The sequence below is a fragment of the Vombatus ursinus genome, unplaced genomic scaffold (genome assembly GCF_900497805.2).
Source record: "Vombatus ursinus unplaced genomic scaffold, bare-nosed wombat genome assembly UNPS02014773.1, whole genome shotgun sequence".
NCBI lineage: Eukaryota > Metazoa > Chordata > Mammalia > Diprotodontia > Vombatidae > Vombatus > Vombatus ursinus.
Window position 1 is genome coordinate 3054959 of NW_020954551.1, and position 21822 is coordinate 3076780.

Here is a 21822-nt window from a genome sequence, read left to right on the forward strand (position 1 = left end):
TTCTTTCTTTCTTTCTTTCTTTCTTTCTTTCTTTCTTTCTTTCTTTCCTTCTTTCTTTCTTTCTTTCTTTCTTTCTTTCTTTCTTTCTTTCTTTCCTTCTTTCTTTCTTTCTTTCTTTCTTTCTTTCTTTCTTTCGCTAGGCAGTGGGGTTAAGTGACTTGCCCAGGGTCACACAGCTAGTAAGTGTCAAGTGTGTGAGGCTCTATTTGAACTCGGGTCCTCCTGACTTCAGGGCCGATGCTCTATCCACTGCACACCTCACTGGCCCCCCCCCCCCCCCCCCCCCCCCCCCCCCCCTTTCTAGCACCGTAGTATTCCATTATATTCATATGCCATGACTTGTTCAGCCCTGGGCAAATCATTGTAGCTTTTGGGGGCGCCTGAATGACTCATGTAACCTTTATGCCCCAGGCAGCTGGGTTATAAGCTGTAGGACATGTGATGATCTTCATTGGTGGAGGGGTTTTCCTAGACTAGTGAAACCACAGGCCCAAATTTAACAAGTGCCCACTAATTCAAGCCATTGTGCCAGGCGCCACCCCTGCCTCCAAGGGAGTGTGTTTTTTACTGGGGGTGGGAGGGGGACATACTGGATATAAACTAAGTAAATACAAGATATTTTGATTAAGAAGGGAGCACCTAACAACTTGGGGGTTGCTTAAAGCCATCCCTGAGCCCTGAAGGAAGGTCAGGATTCTGAGAGGGCCTCCTCTTAGGAAGAAGGAGGAGAAGCATTTCAGATATTTGGGACAATCTTGGCTCAAAGGCAGGAGATGGAGTTGAAGATTCAGGTTTCAGAAAGCATAATAACACAGAATGAGTCTTCAATGTTAGACTAGAGCCAGACTGATGGCATTGAAATGGCATGCAGAGAAGCAGTAGGGTATAACTAAAGGTTGTTGAGCAGAGAAGTGACTTGACATAGGAAGATGTGTGGAGCAGCTCTGTAGAAGATGGATGTGAGGAGGCTAGTGCAGTACCCAGGTAGGAGGTATTGAAGGCCTGAACTAGCATGGTGGTCGTGTGAGAGAAGAGAATGGGACAGATGTGGAGGAGAAATCTGTGAGACGTGGCAACAGATTAAGGGGTGTGAGTGGTGAGAGAGAAGAGTGGTCAGATTGTAGGCCTGAATGAGTGGAAGTATGGGGCTATACTGTACCCCAACAGAAACTAGCATGTTTGGAGAAAGGGTGGGAGAAGACAAATTTTGTGTAAGTTATATTCTTTGAAAAGAATCATAACATTCCAAATAGGTCCAGAATTTGAAAAGTCATTCCTTCTTTATCGTTCTTTGTCCAGTACATGTGTGTACAAATAAGGCAACCCAAAAACTTCTGGTGAAATAATTTTGGTTATATAAGAAAGAATTATGCCTTTTAAGAGAAGCTGATGTATAAAAATGTGATCTTAAAAGTAATGAAGAGGTTATTGTTTCCTTTATAAATAAAAAGGGCAGAAATGTGTTTAATAAAAAGATTCCCCCCATTTACTTTTGAATAGCCATCTTCCCTTATAAATCCATTTAACTTGGATAATTATGGCTTTTGTTCAGCTCCCTGAGCACAGCTGTATTGGAGAAAATGGAATAAGTGTAACTTATTTAGTCTTAACTTGTTGGCATTGAAATTTTTCACTTGAGACCTTTTTTGGAAATATTCTTTCATTCACATGATGCCTTTAATTTATTCTTAAGCTCTTTAAAAAGCAACTGTGAAAAAAAGGTGCCCCGTTAGTCACCTCCCTGGAAACTTTTAATCTAGTGAAAACCCAGTGAAGAGAAAAAAGATAAGAGAATATTTCAAAATGTTTTTACCTCCTGTGTTTTAAACAAGAGTGTGATTGCTTGGTCATTGTCTAAATTGTTCTGCCAGCTACAAGTTTTTGTTTGAGCTTGGTAATAAGTATGAGTAATATTATCAGCTTTAAATTTGGTCATGGAATGTGAACTGCATAGCTGTGGACAGAAAGGCTCGCTCAATTTGAGCTGGGATGGTAACATTTATTTTCTTTGGCAGACAAGCTCATAGACGAGGGGCATCTAACCAAAGGGGTTGAAGAAACAAAGCTTTTGAAAGGTGAGCCTTTTGGTGTTTTAGTTTTACTTCATTTTTGAGTTCCGTGAATAGTAAAATTATTGTATATATTCTGAAGTTCATGTACTGTCTTAAACCATTATTGGTTTCAAACAGGTTATTAGTGTAACATGAGCCAATGAAAGCATTAAATCATGTTCCTGCACCAATTGACATTAGGATAATCTTGCTTTGAAGTCTAGTTATTTCTTTTTCTGTAAAAATGTGTGTACATACCTTATTGTTTTAAAAGTAATTTATTATATTTGCATTAGCCAGTAAGGTCTAGAATTTTTTTTTGTTTGAACTCACTCATTATGAAATTTCATCAGCTTTTGTCTGGTTATCAGTTTCCTTTTCAGATCAGAGTCTTCATTTTTAGCCCATGACTATAAAGTCCTTCAGCTTTTTGAGCCCAAATCATAATGAAATTAACTGTATTATCTGCTAACAAAAAGAGAAAAAATTGTCATAACTTAAGATCATGTTTTTAAAATGTTACTTTATTTGAAAATATGCTCATGATGTTTTAGGGGATAAATACCTAAAAGTTGATTTTTATTTCAAATGTTGTGTCCTTTAATTTCCTTAACTTTTATAAGCAAGCAATGCCATATTTGGGAAAAGAATGCATATGGCCCTTGTACCTAACATCATGCTGGCATGCAAGGCTTGGGTTTCGGAATAGTGAACTATTTTTAGCATATATGGTAGTTTATTTCCTCTTCATGGGTAATGAGAACAGATTTTAAAATAGCTTTTACTTCATCTTCTTAAAAGTTATTGAAATGAAATTTGTTTGAAAGCCTGACACTTTAAAAGGGAAGGACAAACCTTACTAATTGTCTTCAGGAAAATTATGCTTCTGCCTAATGTTTTGAGGTGACAGTTGCATAGAGTGGCTTAAAGTATGCTTTGGGCTCATTACTGAAAACAATTAGCACAGCCCTAAGAACGAAGGCTTATTAAAAACTTGTAGAAATTCTTAGCAACTTTCAGACTTTGACTAACACGGTTCAATGGCATGCTCAGATGAATCTAATAGAAAGTAAAGCTGAAAACCTAAAGTAAAGTGTTAGTGGGCTGGAAACTCACACTGGTGACCCTGCTATGTCTAATTTTTCTATAGACCTTGAATCTGTAAGTCTGTGTTGATCTGCATGGTAGCATTGGCATCGTGGGCATTCCTTTCTAGTTTAAAAGAATTTGAGCATATATACAAAAGTCAAGCCAAGTCAACAGGCACTTATTAAGTGCCCACTATGTGGCAGGCATTGTGTTAAGCACTGGGGATACAAAGAAAGACAAAAACAGTCCTGGCTCCCAAAGAGCTCGTAGTCTAATGGGGGAAACAACGTGCTATTAAAAGGTTACCCCCAAAATTTCACTTTTTTTTTACAAGAAAGTTCTGCAGAATACTGCCGAATGCCAGAAGTTGCTTAATATTCAGAACCCCAAATTGACAACAGATAAACATAAATGATATGTGTGCCCACTTGTACTTTATAGATTCTTTTATTCTTGAGTGTCATTCTCAAGAATAAAAGAATCTATAAAGTACAAGTGGGCTTGATTCAAATAAACAACGCTCAGTTTGGTATTAGAAGCGCTTTATAACCTGCTACCTTCCTGTTTTTCCAAGCTCACTACACTTCTTCTCAATCTATTCTGTGATGCTTTGACACCTGCTTTCTTGCTGCTCTAAACAGCTCTTCCTCTCTCATCTTGGTGCCTTTTCACAGTTGGCCCGCATGCTTGCAATGCCCTCCCTCCTCACTGCCTGCTGATCTCCCAGGCTTTTTTTGCAGTTCAGCTGCTCCTGGTGCTGCCCCAGTTATGGTCCCTTCCTGGTGTGATTACTTGCCATCTACATTGTCTGTGTCCTGTCCGTGCGTAGTCATTTGCGTGGGGTCCTGACCCCACTAAATTATAAGCCCTATGATGAAAGAGACCTTATTTTTGCCTTTTGTCGTATCCCCTGTTCCTGGCACGGCACCTCATATAGTATCTTGCATGTAATAAGCACTTAGAAAAAATGTTAGTTGAATTGAATTTGGTGACTTAACACTTGAAGTTCCATTTACCTTAACTGACCTTCCATGCAAATTGGCTCTCGTCATTTTCATACATTTTACAGATGCCTTTTGTCTTTGCCTCACAGTCATTCCCATCTTACTCGTTGATCTCCTCTTTGTGACAAAAAAAGTTAAAAAGTGAAATCCATCATAGGGTCCATGCCTAACCCTGTGTGCTCTGCCCTTGTGCTCCTCCAGTGACAAGGTGTGCTTTGTTATTTTTTCTCCTGATGGTCTTCTCTTCGTAATGTCATAGTCATCATGAGTCTCTCGTTCTTTTGGTCCTTTTTAGTACAAAATAATACTCAGTGATGTTGATATGCCATAGTTTTTCAACCATTCCCCAGTTTGTGAACACTTGCTTTGGATCAGATTCTTTGCTGCCACTGAGTGCTACCATGAATATGTTGATATATATTAGACCTTTGTTCGCCATGCCCCAATAATATAATGCTTTATATCTAAGTGGGATCATTGATCTAAAATCATGGACCCGTTAGTCACTTTTCTTACATAATTCTTCATTTAAATCCAGTGTAATCAGACCACTTCACAGGCCATATGCCTGTCTTCCCGTAGCCCTCCAACATCAAATATTCCTGTCTTTTGTTATTTTCAGTTTGCACAGAAAGAGATGAAACCTCCATGTTTAATTTCTTTTATTAGTGTATGCAGAATGAATGCACCGTAAAGAGGGAGCTCACTCAAAGCTATGAAGGTCTGGAAAGGCCCGGTGCAGAAGATCGAACTGTGTTTTGAAGGGGAGAGTGAGCAGAGAGTCGGAAAGTGGAGTAACCTACTTCTCAGAGGAGTAGAGAGAAGGCCAGTTTGGCTGTGCCATATGGTAGAGGGAGTAGGAAGGAAAGTAGAGCAGCACTGAAGAGCAGATTGGGTTCAGATATCTTATTTTATCCTCATGCTAACTCTGGAATATTCTTTGCCTATTGTACAGATGAAGACATTGAGGCTGAGAGCGTAAGGAAAACTTATTCAGGGTTGCAAAGTCAGTAAGTGTCTGAGGAAGGATTTCAACTCCAATCTTCCTGACTCCAGATCCAGTGCTTTATGCCACCTAACGTTCTAAGAGAAAGGGACATTGCATTCTAAATAAGAACAAAATGCATAAAATACCTGGGAGTCCATTTCTGAAGCACACTCACTACCTGCATAGATTAAAGTTACAAAATTCTCCTTAAATTAAACTATTCAAATGACTGGAGAGCTGGTCAGTCCTTTTGGCTGAGCTGTGCCGATGTAATAAGGGTGGTCGGGCAGCACTGCCTTCTTTAACTGAGAGATTTCAGTAAGACTGCATTTCGTGCAAAATCTGTCGTACCCACGAAGCTAGATCTTTATAGAACGAAGTATTGAAAGCAAAATTCATTGCCAGTAGCCTCTGCGAAACTGCTGAGCCCACGGTTAGAGAAGCTTTTATTTATTTTTTTCTCTAAAGGATGTAAAACTGGGGAAGAAGGCATCTCTGCTGCATAATGCCTTTAACTTGATTGTGTCAGTCAGAATGGTCCTTGGAAGATGGAAGTATGGGAGTCATTTCTGTTTCCTTGTATTTTTAGAACTTTCACTTGAGAAACTGCATAGAGCTAGCCCCCAGCCCAGGCAGAGAATCCATAATCATGACTTTCACTATCTCCTTTTCTGAGCTTCTACTGAGAACATCAGTTACAGTGATGCTCTCGTTAAGTTTTTTTTAAATGCTGCTAATTTGTGCAGTTCGTAACTAGGAGTTGACTTTAAAAGGAAAGTGTTCTGAACTTGTTTTCATTTTTTCAGTTTGTAAATAAATAGCACCAAGGCATTTTCAACCTTCTGACTTTTGCTTTTTATTTATTAGAGTCAGGGCTTTTCACCCATGTTGGTTCTTTTGTTGTGTTGGTTTTCTGACTACTTTAGCAAAGTGAATTTTACATGACATTTCACTTGGCAAGGGTACAGCTTTGAGCACAAGTCCCAGCTCTGCGGGCTGCAGCTCAGAGCCGCAGTCGTGTTTAATATTAGCAGTGACGTTCCATTTTGGAACAGGGCTGTGAAAGAAGGGGACCCAGAAGCCTCCACTAATTTAATGAGTTCTATAGATAGCAGAAGACTTGAAGGACTGGGGGTGTAAAATAAGTTTTGCCTAAATGGTTTGATGTTAGTAGGTTTTTTTTCCTTTTTTTTTTTCTCGGCAGAGAATCAAGCAAAAGAAAAGGAGTCTGATTTGTCTGACACTCTTAGCCCGAGTAAGGAAAAGAGCAGCGACGACACCACAGGTAAGTGTTGGTGTGGTGTGTGCAAGTGTGTTTCTTCATGAAGGGTCATCTCCAGCTAGTTCATTTGAACTCTTTAAAAAAGAACATGTGTGTACATATTGCTTGGTAGTTGTTCTCGGTCATTTGTTTTAGTATTGGTAGGTTGGCTGCTGTCGGTGTGGATGCCGTTATTAATAATCATTTTCTTCCACAGACGCCCAAATGGATGACCAAGATCTAAACGAACCTCTTGCTAAAGTCTCTCTGCTAAAAGGTAGTTTGAATTTTTTCCCTAGCATTTTAAAATGTGGCTTTAGATGATTCATTTTACAAACAAAATATGCGAAGTTTTTGAATTAGTTTTTAAATATTTGTCAAAATGTTACAGTAAGGTTAGGCAAAATAGTGAGGGCTGTGACTGGGAACTGCATCTCAGCTCCATGTCTAAAATTAAATATTTAGTTGTCAAATGATGTGCTTGGGAAACAACAAGGAGGTGTAGTCTGCTTCCAGTGAAAACAGCGAGAAGAGAAAGGCAGTTCAGATGCTCTGCTCCCTCTCAAGCGCTCGCTGGGGCTCACGCTCTGCTCTTTGTAGGAATCCCAAACTTTTGAGGCTTCTGTCCCACCGAGCCTCGGGTCTTCAGACTCTGTTAGTAGAGGCTAAAACCATGTCTCAGGCCCACCTTCTCCCCCACCCCAGACAACAACAACAACAATAACAATAACCACAACTACCCACCTCTTTGGGCTCTCAAAGCATCTCCGCCTTCCCCACCCTAATCAATGCATCTGAGCCCCCCCTCCCCCGCTTGTTTCTTTTGTGGAGGGTTCACTGTAGTTCTCTAATGTCTGCTGTATATTGTGTGTTTGTCCTAGAATTAATTGGAAAATGCATATAAAGGGTTTTGGATGGATTGTTTGAATGTTATTTTTAGATAGTATATTAGAAAATTACTTTTTGTTTACTTAAAAGTATTGCTGTATTACGTATTACCCATAAGTTCCTACTTATATATTTTGGAGAAAGAACTTGAGAGCACTTGTCATTCATTAGTTGGTCTCTTTCCATTATGGTCTCACTTACGACTTTTTCTTTTATTTTACCAAAGGCAGAATAAAAATACCTCTTAGTACCTGGAGAGCCAGTGGGAGCTAAAGCGTGACTAAGAATGTGCCATTCATTGGTGGACCTAAGGCATAGGCAGCCTGAGATGCAAGAGTAAAGAAAAGGAAAAAGATGTCGAAGAGTGAGTGAGGAAGGGGAAGTGAAGGAAGACCACTGAGAGTGGGACTGATAGAGGGAGACCCTGCTTAATTACCTCGGGGGGAAGCCCTGGAGCAGTTTCCTCCTACCTGTTTTAAGCCAAGGTTAAATCCAGGGGAGAGGAAAAGGAAAGCCTTACCCTTGTTTAGAGCTGTCACCCTTTGCTGATGAAATACTGCCTTTGTCAGCAGTTAGGGAAGTCTTTTGTAGCTTGATTTTTCACGATACTTTTTTGAGTTAGTCACTGACTGGTTGTAAAGAAAAACGGCAAAATTAGAAGCAGGTGTATGCCAGAAAATGATCGATATAACTGATCCATGGTAGTGGGGTTTTGTTCTTGTTTTTCTTAATCCGCTGTTTTTCATTTTTGTTAAGCTATATAAATTGTAGGAAATTATGTATTTGCTTTTTTTTTTTAATCAGGGGCACTTGTTAAATTTTGGACATCTAGAAGATTGATTATACTTTGTAGCTTGTTTTTGTAATTAGCTTCAATAGCTGACTGCATTTTTCTCTTAAGGTAAAATTCTAATTAATTAGGTCAAAATACTAGTTTTAAGAGATCGTAGATATAGAAAGGAGTTATATTGATATGGTTTCTTTTGTGCCTTCCTCAATGGACTCATATCTAGTTTTCTTCTTTTTTTAAGAGCACCCACATGTTTTATTTTATTGCTATGATTTTAATGATTAAAAAAGAAATTTTAAAGTTAATGAGTATGTACTCCCAGGTTGGAATAAAATACTTGTGGCAATCATTTTTTCCAAATTTGGGACCATTTTCACTTCAATGAGACCTGTGAAAAAGGAAAAAGAAAAATTGAAATATAACCATAAATTTTGTCCTGAGAGGATAAATTTTGAATCACTCATGTGTCCTCAGCTCATTGGATTCAGTGCTTGAATTCAATGCCTTCCTCATAGAGCTTCATTACAGTATCCATGGTTTGTTAAAACTGTCTATAAATAGTAGCTGTTAGGTTATTTTGGTGGGGAAAATGTAGATGTTTGTGATAGCAATTGGCCTGTTGGGGCAGCTTTTGTGAGTCCTAATTTTAGCTGCTTCTCCACTAGGCACTTTAAACAAAAATGATAGTACATCTCTATCTACCTTTCTCATCTAGGGGGTCTTTCTCCTGTACCCCCGACCCCTGACCATACTGCTTGCTCTTCTCAGTAACATCTCTACCTTTGAGGCTCATTCCAACTGTTTATATTACATGGTCTACCTCTCTGTTGCAGGCATCTGCCAGTCTCTGGATCATCTCCCCTCTTGTATTTTCCCTCTTCTTAATATTTCTTATATCATTTCCCCTTTTCTTATATTTCCTTTTCTGTTTTCAGTTATTTTATTTTATTCAAATACTTACTGTTGTCTTATATAATCATTGATTTCTGTTTGTTCGGTTCTCATTTTCAAGGAATTCATTACCTAAGTAAAGTTTTCTACTTTCTCTTCTAAACTGCTTATTCTCCTTCCAATTCTTTCCTCCAGAGCTTTTATTCTACTTTTTACCCCTTAAAATCTTTGTGGTTCAGAGCACGGAATCCTCAGGGCCCTTACATCTCAGGACACAGTGCCAGAGACCTTGGAGGGCTCAAGTGCTGGGACCATTCTGACCACTACCACACCAGACTGGTTGCTGCCATCCCTCTGGGCTTCCAAAGTCCCCCCTAGGGGTGGGAGGAGTAGGCTTTCTGGCCTCGTGGGACTTTCCCGGTGCCAGGGGCCTCTCTTCTTGCAGCCTTTGGATACTGGGTCCTGTAGTCTACATAGATCTCTGGTCTCTTTGGAAAGTTCCATCTTGTTTCCCTTCACCAGTGTTTCCTTTGCTGTTGCCCACAAGTTTCTGACTGACTCCTGTCACAATACTAAGTTGGAAGAAATCCCTGACTATAGCTCCTCACTGAATTTTTTTGATCATTATTCAGTCTAATGCAGATTTCCAGTTTTTTGCTGGCATTAGTGGGAACTGAACAGTGCATATCTGCGTGTTCTCACAGAACTGAGTACGTGGCTCACAGTATTCTTTGGGACTCCTCCACATGTATGCGTTAATATCCTTGAGATCATCCCGATTTCCAGGTGATCTTGAACATCTCCACTCTGCGTCAGCCTCTCACAGGGGTCTCGTGGTGACTCATAGCTTTGCAGCCACCATGAACTCTGGACTCGCTCTTTCATGTTAGAGCCTCCAATCCTTGCACAAATATTTACTGAACAGCGGCTATGGATGCTGCCCAGTGCTGGACGCTCACTCTGTGTTCTATCTCTTCATCACGTCCTCTCGCACCTCTAACCCTGTCTCTTCTGACTTTTCTTGCTTCATTTCATGGTCTTCCTTTGTGATTGTTCAGTGCAGCTATGCACTGTCCTTCAACCTTGAAATGCCTCAGCCCCTTTACTCATCACTAATTGTCTTGCCAAACCCCAGACCTGGCCTCTTGCCCCTTCTTTGCTTCTTCTCTAGTGAAGCCAGACACTGCTTGGGAAAGTCCCATCACCAGATCTGCAACATCATTATTGTGGGCACGACCTCTAGCTGTGCCTGCAGGTCACAGCCTTTTAATAGTGTACATTTGGGTCTGTGCCATAAGTTTCAGGAAGGATGATCTAGTTTGCTGGCCTCTCTTCATGTGTCTCAAGTGTCATTTCTACTGTTAGATTAAAAGACAGAAAATGGCATCTCTGTGTGAGCTTCTAACCAGGGTCTTTGATTCTCACTTTAAAAGGTGGGATGAGGCTAAAAAGGCCTAGAATATCTAACTTGTTACATTCACGGAGAGATGAATCAGTTTTTCTCTTGTTATAATTTCTTATTTTTAAAAGTGTAATCTCAATTACATGAATTGTTGACATTATGTTGTGTGTACAGTAGCCTAAAAAATGATTCTTAGTTCTTATCTTGACTGAATATAGAATGCCTTGGGAAATGCACCTTGACTATATTCATATTTATTTTGACTATATTTAGAATATTATTTTTAATTTTCTCCTGTAGATGCATATAAAATAGAGTTTTGCAAGGCAGAATTCCTAGCACAGTGCCCTATACATGATAGCTGCTTAAAAAATGTTTGTTGTTGGATTGAACTGACCGCAACTAACTTAGCTCTTTATATAACTTAAAACATAACAAATAATTTCTTGTGAGTGTTCAGGTATAGAGTTTGGTCTTCTTGTAGGCCTTTTTACTTTTTGTTGTTGTTGTTCAGTCTTTTTTCAGTTGTGTCCAACTATTTGTAACCCCATTTGGGGTTTTCTTGGCAAGGATACTGGAGCACTTTGCCATTTTCTTCTCTAGCTCCTTTTACAGGTGAGGAAATTGAGGCACAGAAGGTTAAGTTAAGGGTCACACAGCTAGTTAACTGTCTTAGGCCAGATTTGAACTCGTGAAAATGAGTCTTCCCGACACAAAGCCCAGCACTCTATCTACCTTGTTGCCTTTTTACCTTTAAATAGGAGTCCAGCTGACCTCTAGTTACAAACTGTAAGCAACTCAAGCTCTGTTCAGCCACCTCCTAAATATTTGCCTTTGATCTTATTATGAATGAGTCAGTGACAGCATGATTGCTGTAGTTGATCATCAGTACTAGAAGAACAGAATCCATATTTATGGACATGTGCATAAAAATCAAATGGATTTGGTCTGCTCCCTAAGAGCTACTTTTACTGTTAATTTTATCTTTAATTTGACTTTCAAATGCAGGACTCAAGAGAAGCTTGGAAAGGTAAACAGGAAAGAGAAAGCATAAGAGACTTATTAAAGTTGAACTGTTTACACTTCTACATGGAAAGATGATGTTTATAACTCATGAGACCTTTCTCAGTATTAGGCTAATTGGAGGGAATATATATGGAGAGAGAGACAGAGGGCACAGGGTGAATTGAATATGAGGGGATGATATCTAAAAAATAAAATTAAGGGTGAGAGAGGATTGTACAGGGAGAAGGAGAAAGGGAGAAATAGAATGGGGTAAATTATCTCACATAAAAGAGGTAAGAAAAAGTTTTACAGTGGAGGGGAAGAGGAAGGAGGGGAGAGGGAATGAGTGAATCTTACTCTCATTGGATTTGGCTTAAGTGGCGATACCGGACACATTCAATTGGGTGTGGAAATCTGTCTTACCCTACAGGAAAATGGGGGGGAAGGGAATAAGACAGAGGGGGATGGTAGAAGGGAGGGCAGATTGGGGGAGGGGGTAATCAGAAGCAAACACTTTTGAGGAGGGACAGGGTCAAAGGAGAGAATAGAATAAGTGGGGGTGGGGGTGGGATAGGATGAAGGGAAATAGAGTTAGTTTTTCACAACATGGCTATTATGGAGTGTTATCCATGACTACACATGTATAACCTGTATCGAGTTGCTTCTCAGTGAGGATGGGTGGGGAGGGAGGGAGAGAATTTAGAACTCAAGGTTTTAAAAATGAATGTTAAAAATTGTTTTTACATGCAACTGGGAAATAAGATATACAGGCAGTGGGGTATAGAAATTGATCCTGCCCTACAGGAAAATAAAAGGGGAAGGGGATAAGAGAGGAGTGGGGTGAGATAGAAGGGAGAACAGATTAGGGGAAGGGGTATTCAGAATGCATGCCATTGGAGTGGGGGGAGGGGAGAGGTAGGGAGAAAATTTGGAACTCAAAATCTTGTGGAAGTGAATGTTGAAAACTAAAAATAAATTAATTAATTAAAAAAATTATCTTTAAGCAGCCTTTGGTCAAAGTATTTGCCTTGCCCTTTCAGTGCCAGACCTGGGGTCCTGTGACCCTGTGTGGTGGGAGTGGAGCTAGGCCAGAGGACACTAATGAGCCATTTTCCCACATCAGTATCTCAAGCATGATGAGTGCTTGTCCAAGCCTAGTAGTGCGCACAAATGGGCTCATTAGCAAATGGTGATTTTGATCCTTGTTATTCTAAGTAAAGGATCTGCCAACATTTCTTGGTTTATATATGGTCATTATATTGATTACATTCATTAAATCATTATGTAAATATTTTGGTTCTGAGAATTCCATTTTGTGTGTGTCTTAGTTATAAGAATGTCTTTGGGCTTATAGTATTTGATAAATATCATTTGATAATTTGTTCCGAATAAAATTCTAACATGTTTTAGTAAGTCTTCACTTCAGTGATTTAAGTGAAGTGAAGAACAGCATGTATTTCCCCAGCTCATTCTAATTCGAGTTTGCAAATACTTTGGATGAAATCTTGACTTGACATAAGTATGATACAATAAAAACCTCTTGTTGTTGGCCTAAAAGTAAAGTGTTAGTCTTGTCCCCAATGTCCCCAGTATTAGAGTGAAGGGCTTATTCTGTATGGGCACCGTGCTTTGAGAAAAGAGAATCTTTTGTGGTATTATAATGGAAAATATATAATGACCAGTTAGTGGTAATTACTCACTGTAGGCGCCTTTTAATTTACAGAAGGATTTATGATAGATCCCTTAGCATGCTCCTCTAGTATTTTTAAAAATAATTTAATTTATAAAAACTTGGTGTTATCCCTTTTGAAGAACACATCCATTTTGTACTAATTACAGTCAGATGTTTTGAGTTCCTCCTGTGTGCTCTACATTGTACCAGGCATTATGGGACATTTTGAAGACTATATGGTCTTCACCTTCAAAGAAGTTCACTGTTGGGTAGAGCTGAACAGTGAACTCCCTTCTTAAACTCCTCCGGACAGATTTAGAAAATGCTCTAGACTGAATTCTGATGGGGAAATCCCAAGAAAAAGTCGCAGTGAATCATTTTTCCAGCTCAGGTGGGCACAGAGACAGAAGGAGGAGTCTGAGCACCAGGGATGACTGTGGCCAGGAATGGAAATGCCCCCAACATTGTGGTACCGAAGGCGAGGCTGTGCACCAGGCAGGAGGAGTTTCTGGACTCACACACGGCACCACAGGGTTCAAGAATAGGTGCCAGTTGGCAGCCTTGTTGTTCACTATCCAGTCTAGTTTACGTATGCAGGATGGATTAAGGGAGGAAACTGCACCAAGGGTGGGATTCTGGGCTACGGAGTGAAAAGTGGGACTTTCCAAAACATGTTAGAAGCCAGAAGAGAAGTGTGAGTGTGTAGGAGTCATGAACTTTGGGAGGCTGAGCTTCAGCACGAGATTTTATTTGTTATAAAATGTGCTATTGATTAGACATATAATTTGTCTGGGCCTTGATGTCCTCCGCTGTGACACCATTGACACTCTGTGGCTTTCTGAAAGCATCAATAGGAGGGAAGACTTGAACACCAATATTAGTTGTACTTCATCACCAGTGATGTGTTTTGTCAGCTTTCAAGTCCTATTGGTGCTATTTGTGATGAAAGTGATGTGACAGATATGATTTTGAAGTCTCATAGCCGTCCTGTACTGGCAGCCGTTCATTCTTCTCCTTTTCTTTAGGAGTTCTTTGCTGGTTCAGCCTTCCTCTTTTAGAGGTAGACTTAGACTTAGTAAATCATTGAGTGGGAGAGGGAAGAGTAAAAGATGAACCACAAAGTTTCTGGCAACAGAGACGAGATATATGACGTTACTTTGGACAGAAATAGGGAGTCACTGGGTTTGGAGAAAGGTTGTTTGAAATGTAGGCATCTATACGTATTCATTTCTAAGTTGGCTTAGGTTTGGTGTTTGTAAGCCTTTACTCTTAACTGCTCCTTTGTGGCATAGATGAGGGTCCAGGTTCTTGCCTGACAAGCCCTGGCAGGGCCTGATATCTGAGAGAGGCAGGCTTGTCAATAGCCTGGCCAGGGCCTTTCATGGAGAACTTTTCTGGAGCGTTGGAGGGGCTTGCAGCTACATCAGTGGGAAAAATGTCTCTGCTGATGATCAACACTACGTTCCAGTATTGAGGAGGTTGGTAAGGGAGCTGATCACTGGCTGTGTGAGCAGGGCATGTGTTCTCTGACTTCCATATCTCATGTAGTACAGGAAAGCTGTGGCAGAAAGACAGCTTCCAGCTCCTTGTATTGTGATGGTCAGTCGGAAGAAACACCAACACGCACAGCAAATGTTGTGACTTGAAACAACTTGTGAGTGGGACGATTTCCAGAGTCCCTCGTCGATCTTTGGTGTCCACGTCGGTTGTGAAGTGTTCCTGTCATGCTTCTGTGCTGCTCTGCTACAGATCTTGTTCCTGTGTGTTTTTGATTCTGAGAATCGTAGATTTAAAACTCTTAGGAACCTTGCAGGTCATCGGACCCCCAAGGCCTTGTGTAACCGGGAAGTGCAGATAGTCCTTGTAGGAATCATGGAGAACCATCCGACATTCCCTTTTGGCTTTTGCTCGTTACTTAGTACGTTGTGCCAAGTAGCCGGCATCTCCTCTGACTGCTTTTTTTGATTTCAAATTTTAAATGATGACTACTCTGCCACTCACCTGACTGAGTAGTTAAGTAAAAAAGAAATCCATTTTGATGTTAACTGCGTGTACTCAGAAAGCCCTGAATTCCAAGTTCTGTCTCCAACTCAACTTTGCTGTGTGACCCTGGACGAGTCTCCTGACCTCCTAGTGCTCTGGGCAGCCTTCCCAGACTGCATTGCAGGGAGGTGCCGCCCTGCACCGGCAGAAGGATTTCCTCATCTCGGTGACATTGCAGGTCTTGTCCCGGCCCCTTCGGCCGACACTCGTCTCTGCAGCTTCCACCCAGGATCTTGGGCTTTCAGACTTGGAGGACCATCGTTCCAGCCCTCTTGTCTTCCAGGGAGGAAGGGCCGAGCCAGGATTTGAACTAGGCCGTTCGGGTCCAGGACTTCATTCACTCCACTCTGGCGTCTCCCTAGCAGTCACTGGTTGTTCGCTTTTTTTATTTTTCCTCCTCTCTTAGTAGTTCCACCCAGAATGGTTAGGAGGTAAAAACATTTTAGAGTTTGCAGATAAAACCATTTCGTGACTCCTCGAAACTCTCTAAAACATATTACCTCGTTTAAGAAATCCATTCAGACAGCTGGGTAGCTCAGTGGATTGAGTACTGGACCTGAAGAAATTAGGACAGATCTGAGTTCAAATCCAGCCTTAGACATTGACTACCTGTGTGACTCTGGCAAGTCACTTAAATTGTTATTATTGTTGTTGTTGTTGTTATTAATTTTTTTTCCTTTCGTCTGACTTTTGCCACTATCATATAAACACATTCATTATTTTCTGCTGTAATATAGTGATCTTTTCAGGGGTTTCTGAAATATCTAAGACTGCTTAGCCCTCTTTCTCTTTTACACGGCTGCTTCTCCACTGCCCGTTGGGCCTGCTTCCCACCTCTGCTGCCATTTCTGCCAGCCACCATGTCCTCACAGGCATTTTCCCCCCCCCCCCCCTTTTTTAAACCAATCACATTTCATTGTCTAGGATCTTCTGCCCTTGCTGCTCTTTTTGGGGTTCCGAGTGCTAGACATATAATAGCCAGATAATGAAGATGTTACTCTATTTTGTTGCTGTGCTATGCTAAGATATACCTTACTGGATCAACAAGAACGCACTGATAATTTACTTTTAACTTACAATTAACTCATTGTGAAGGCGTACTCCAGCTAACTCTGCACACCTAACAGGAAAGAGGCTGCTTCTCATTAGGAGTAGAGGTGAATGTGTTGTGCTAACTTTGGCTTTAAACCCCATGTTTTTATCAGATGAATTGCAGGGGGCCCAGTCTGAAACTGAGACAAAGCAAGACATTCAGCATCTTCACAAGGAGTTGATTGAAGCTCAAGAGCTAGCTAGAGGGAGTAAACAAAAATGCTCTGAACTTCAAGGTGAGACGGAGATCGATTTGCCTCTGCAGTGGTCGCGTTAACCATGAGATGAGGAAAGAAGAAGAAAGATAGTAGAAAGCCTTCTGTTTTCAGCCAGTTAAGACTTGGTCTGATGACCTGCTGTAAGTTGCTCTAGCCGGCCTTCTCGGCCATGTCTGGGAGAGGCAGTGAGTGCTGCCTCTCATTCCGTATGCCTAAGCAAGCAGAACTCAAGGTCTTCAACTGGCGGTGTCCATGGCCCCTCTTCTTTTCACGTATTCCCATCATTAACTTTGCCTTCCTGCCATTGATTAGCACTTCATAGAAGATTATAGAGAGATATTGAGTAGGCCATGGACACTGAACCTCCATGTCAACCTTTCAGGCTAGACTAAAATGTATTGCTAAAGGGGAACAAGGAAATTCCCATCATTGCTGCCTTCTCTTTCATTAATTACTCATGTTTCTAGAGCTGTATTCTTCCGAATGCCCCCAAAAAGTGTTAGATTTGTACATCACTGTAAAATTTCTTATAAGGGACCATCCATATTTTTAATGGGCAAATCATAAATGAATGTTGAGCAGGCAAGTCACTTGCCTTACTGTATGTCTTTTAAATGTCTACATGTCACTTGCTGTGTGCCCAGCACTGGATAGATATATAAATGCATATCTTTATTGTCAGTTTTCTGAACTTAGCTCTTTCATTTATGAGAACAAAGAACAATTCTTTTATATCCATTATAAACAACACACATCTTTGAAACATATATCTTAATAAACTTTAGTGTTTACTGAATCAGTCTGGGTTTTCCTGGCCATCACATTCATACCAGTTCAACAGCGCAGAGGACTGGGTTCTGAAAAACCATAACACAAAGGAACACGAATGAGTACCCAAGAAGAGAGATGCAGACAGAGTCATGGGTGAGGAAAGACAGATCATTGCAGATGAGAGGATCAGGGATGGGCTTTATGTCAGGAAGGAGCATTGGCGCTGGTCATGACTACTTTGTTCCTGTGCTACTAAAATATTTAAACTGCTTGTCTAACAATTGAGATTGGTTACTTAACTTTGGTTTCCCACAGTCAACTTTTGAAAGGCATTTCACTTAGAAATGTTCAGCTGGTCAACTCCAAGACTGTGTTTGTCATTTAATATGTTAAACTAGGTATACTTTTGCTTTCATTTTTAGCTCTTTTGGAAGAAGAAAGAAAAGCCTATCGAACACAAGTTGAGGAGTCTGCAAAGCAAATACAGGTTCTTCAAGGTATGAAACAATGTATTTGAAGGTGAAGGGCGGTGACAACTGATCGCCATCTCTTACAGCCTTCTCTTCTGCTCTTAGTCTAACTCTGACTGTAGAGGAATGATGTGTGAATTTTATCTCAAAAGGTGAAAAAGACTTCACTTAAGTATTACCAGTGTCCCTTTCATTATTTTTGGAGGGAGGTGGGATATGAGAAGATACTTGAATTTTTTTGGTTTGTTTTGTTAGGTGAGTATTTTTGCATGGTCACTCACTGAATAGGTACTATCGTATTATTGGGAACCTTAAGGGCCAAACTTCACAGGGAATCTCTTCTGTGAATGATATTATCTGTAATGGTTCAGGATATTGTCTACAATCATGGTGAACAGCTTTGTTTTATGCCTCATTGGGTATTTGCAGTTAGAAAAGCGCTGATCAAACCGGATGAATGAAAAACATATACTGTTGAATGGGCTTTTCATCAAGTTATTCAGTATATGAATCTTGTGAAGACACGGTAGTTGGATAGTGATCTGGGCCCAGAATTGAATAGGAAGAAGAAAGAGAGTAGGCTAGCTTGTTTAGTAAATATCACAGTGTTTTTGTTGATCCTGAGCCACTACTCCTTAACAGAAATAAAAAAACCTATTTTTTATCGTTAATATTTTTCTCTTAGTGTTATGTAGCTGTAAATCATGAAACATCACAGTCTTCATGCTGTCAGGGTTATGGGTGACCCAGAGGGCAGTGGCATGTGATAGACTTTAATAGGCATCAAGATATATGACAATTGATGATTTCAGCATAAAAAGTGAATTAAAAGACAACAAAATACAGGAACAGGAAATAGAGCACAGAACCAAAGATAACAGGACAGGTGAGGGACTTCCCCTGATGCCCCATCTAGGATAAAAAGTGTAAAGGAAGAACTCCAGCATGTTAGATCTTATAGGAATACTGATGGAAGGAAACAGACAAATCACACACAGTGAGAAACTACAGATAAGTTGCCATTGATAACATTGGAAAGCAGTCCTTATCGTCGCGACACCACTGAGCCCTTGAGGTTATGAAATGAGAAGAGAGGTTATCTGGATTAGATACTGGGGCATTGAATAGTCATGTGGGGGAGCATAAGATTTTTCTGCCAGAAGAGTCAGAATTCAAAAATATCTTGACAAGCTAGAACAGTAGACTAAAGCTAAGAAGAAGAAATTGAACAGGGATCAGTATAAAGCTTTAAACTTTAGTTCACAAAAGCCACTTCAGAAGTACAAGTTGGGGGTGGTGGTGGTGGAATGGATACGGCTAATCAGCAGTTCAGCACATCATTAGTAGTAGTTAGAGAAATAAACATAGAAACAAAAAAGTTCCTGAGCCCAAAGGGCTTACATTTTTCTTGGAAATACAGAGAGGTGCCACACATTGTAATTGAGTAAAGTAAAGGGTGATTATAAGAGGAGAGGGAGCACTAGCCATTGAGTTTCTAGAAAGGGTTCATATAGGAGGTGGTGCCCAAGCTAAGCATGGAATGCCAGAAATGGATTCTTGATCACAGAAATGTGGAAGTTCTATTCCAAGCACAGAATATGACATGTACAAATTCATGGGTGGAGAGACTGAAAAGTCATCTTCAAGGAAGGGCTTGTATAGGACGTAGGACATATCAGATAGAAATGCAGGAAAGGTTGGAGCACAAATCTGGCGAGAGGTCAGTCCAAATCAGGTGGAAGAATTTGTGGTTTAATTTAGAGAGGAAGAGTCACACTGAAGTTTTCTGATCAGGGGTCACTTAATCAGCTTTGTGGAAGATAGATAGGAGAGAGCAAAAGAAACTAATTAGGAAACTAGCCCTATGCCAGGTAATGACAGTGGGAGTGGAGGGAGTTTGGCATCTGATGGATAGGGGAAGGTAAGGGGAGAGAAATCACGGTGTACTTTCAGGTTCTGAACCTCTGTGACTTAAGAGATGAGAATATGTTTTAAAAAAAGTCAGGTAGTTTTGAGGAAGGAAGGATTTGAGAACAAAGATGATAAATTCATATCACATTTGGGCAAGTTAAGTTTAATTAGCCACACAGTATCCAGCAAGCAAAATTGCAAATATGGGATTTGGAGTCGATGAGAAATATTAGGGCTAGACTATGGATTCGGGAGCCAGGTAAGTAGAAATAATATGAGATCATCAAGAAAGGAGAGGTTTAGAGAAGAGAATCCCAGACAACTTCGCATGATGTCCAAGTTTAGGGAATTAGAGACGGATGATGATTCACAGCAAAGGAGTCCAAAAAAGGAGCGTGAAGACAGATATAGATGAGAATCAAATATAGGTCTTGGAATCAAAATTACTGTCAAAAGCTGTAAGAACATCAAAGATAACGAAGAGTAAGCAAAGGCCGTGGGTCATAACAGCTATTGTGTCGTTGGTAATGTTTGAGAGCAATTTAATGCAGGGGTTCTTAGCCTGGGGTCGTGAACATTTTTAAAAAAATATTTTGACAACCTTTGGTTTAATTGGAGAAGTGATTTCAAAATATAGATGACAAGAAGTTGAGAAACAAATTGGCAGACAGGACATAGAGGCAGGAAGTGTAAACCCTTTCTAGGGGTTTGGCTTTGAAAGGAAAGATGTAGTATAGTAGTTTAAGGAGAGGCAACATGTTGTAGTGGAAAGTTATGCTGGATTTGGAGACTGAGGATTTGGGTTTAAATGTCAGTTCTGTTGCTTAATATCTGTATGGTTTTGGACAAATCATTTATTACTTTTCTTAAAGGTAGAGGGGTGTGTGTGTGTGTGTGTGTGTGTGTGTGTGTGTGTGAATGACTGATTAAAAAAGAGTCTTGAGTATGTTTGTAAGTTGCCAAAATGATCCCAGAAGATACGGAAATTGAAGATCTGAGGGAGAAAGAGAATGAATGAATGAAAATCATTAATTATGTGCCAGGGACTGTACTAAATACTAAGTCCTAAGTTAAAGGTAGGAAGAGTGGGGTACAAGGGCAAAATTTAGGCAAATCTGTTTTAAAAAGAAAAGTGACATAGTCACTGCTTTCTAGGGAGAGACTGCACGTAGAGAAGGTTTCAGTTGCATGACAGATGGAAAGAAAGAACCAGTGGGTTTTTAAGGGTACAACGGCAGGACAACAGTATTGCATCCCCTGTAGTGTCATTTCCATCTATAAAGCCATACATGCTTGTTTCTGACTTGAACCATTTGACAAACTTTGGTGACGAGAACTTTCTTCTCTGGGTCTCCATTAGCTGTGGTGCATGTCCTAGGTGCGGTACCTACAGGGTTAGTCCCCCGGCTACATGGACGAGTGGCATGAGTGGCCGTACTGTTTTTAGTGCTCTTGGATGATTGGTCTCGTGCAGCCTCCCAGGGAATCTGAGGAGAGGTGGTAGCCACCATTAAGCCTCCCTTTCGTCTCTCTTGGGATTTTGCTACGCTGTCTTTTGCCTGCCCAAATTGAAGAGGATTAATGTTTCCCATCTTTACTTCTTTGATTCCCTGCTATTGATGATCTTGTTCATTTGAGCTTATCCGTCATCAGAAGTTTGAGTAACCAAAGCTTCATATAGGACTGTGGTGTTTTCTGGGGCAGGATGGAATCTTCCCCTGCCCTTCTCCTTTTTAAAAACAATAGCTTTGGAATCAGCATGATCGTGGAAGACTAAGTGCCTTTCTGCAGTATCTCTTGGTCTCTTAGTCAGAGAGAAAATACTGAGCTAGGTAGACTGTGAAATCTGCCCCAATCTGGCTGAACTTATCTTCTGAATTTCATTACTGTAGCCTAACAAAATAATAGATGATATCCTTTTCTAGCCCAGTTGCAGAGGTTGCATACTGATATGGAGAACCTTCGGGAAGAGAAGGAAAGTGAAATCACGAGCACGAAGCACGATTTGCTCAGTGCCCAAGATGAAATTCTGCTGCTCCAGCAAGTAGCGGAAAAGGCTGCTTCTGAGCGGGACGTTGACTTCGCCTCCCTGCAAGTCGAGCTTCAGAAGGTTCGGGAGGAGCTGGAGCGGTGGCGGAAGGCAGCCTCAGAGTACGAGAAGGAAATTGTCAGTCTGCAGGCCAGTTTTCAGCTCCGGTGTCAGCAGTGTGAAGACCAGCAGAAAGAGGAATCCTCCAGGTTGCAAGGTCAGTCAGCGTGGTGGCCGTCAGGATGGA

General features: G+C 40.7%; 1 protein-coding gene across 4 annotated transcripts in view; it reads left to right on the plus strand.

Moving 5' to 3' along the window:
* Nucleotides 1–21822, plus strand: part of SLMAP (sarcolemma associated protein) — a 165877-nt gene that overhangs the window by 125659 nt on the left and 18396 nt on the right. For 2 of the 4 annotated variants that reach the window (XM_027863754.1, XM_027863755.1), the window contains exons 11-16: nt 2016–2075; nt 6337–6417; nt 6611–6670; nt 16290–16412; nt 17588–17662; nt 21472–21792. In XM_027863754.1, coding sequence (XP_027719555.1) covers nt 2016–2075; nt 6337–6417; nt 6611–6670; nt 16290–16412; nt 17588–17662; nt 21472–21792 — 720 coding nt within the window. The remainder of the gene's footprint in view (nt 1–2015; nt 2076–6336; nt 6418–6610; nt 6671–16289; nt 16413–17587; nt 17663–21471; nt 21793–21822) is intronic. The other 2 variants (XM_027863757.1, XM_027863756.1) reach the window with 2 other exon arrangements.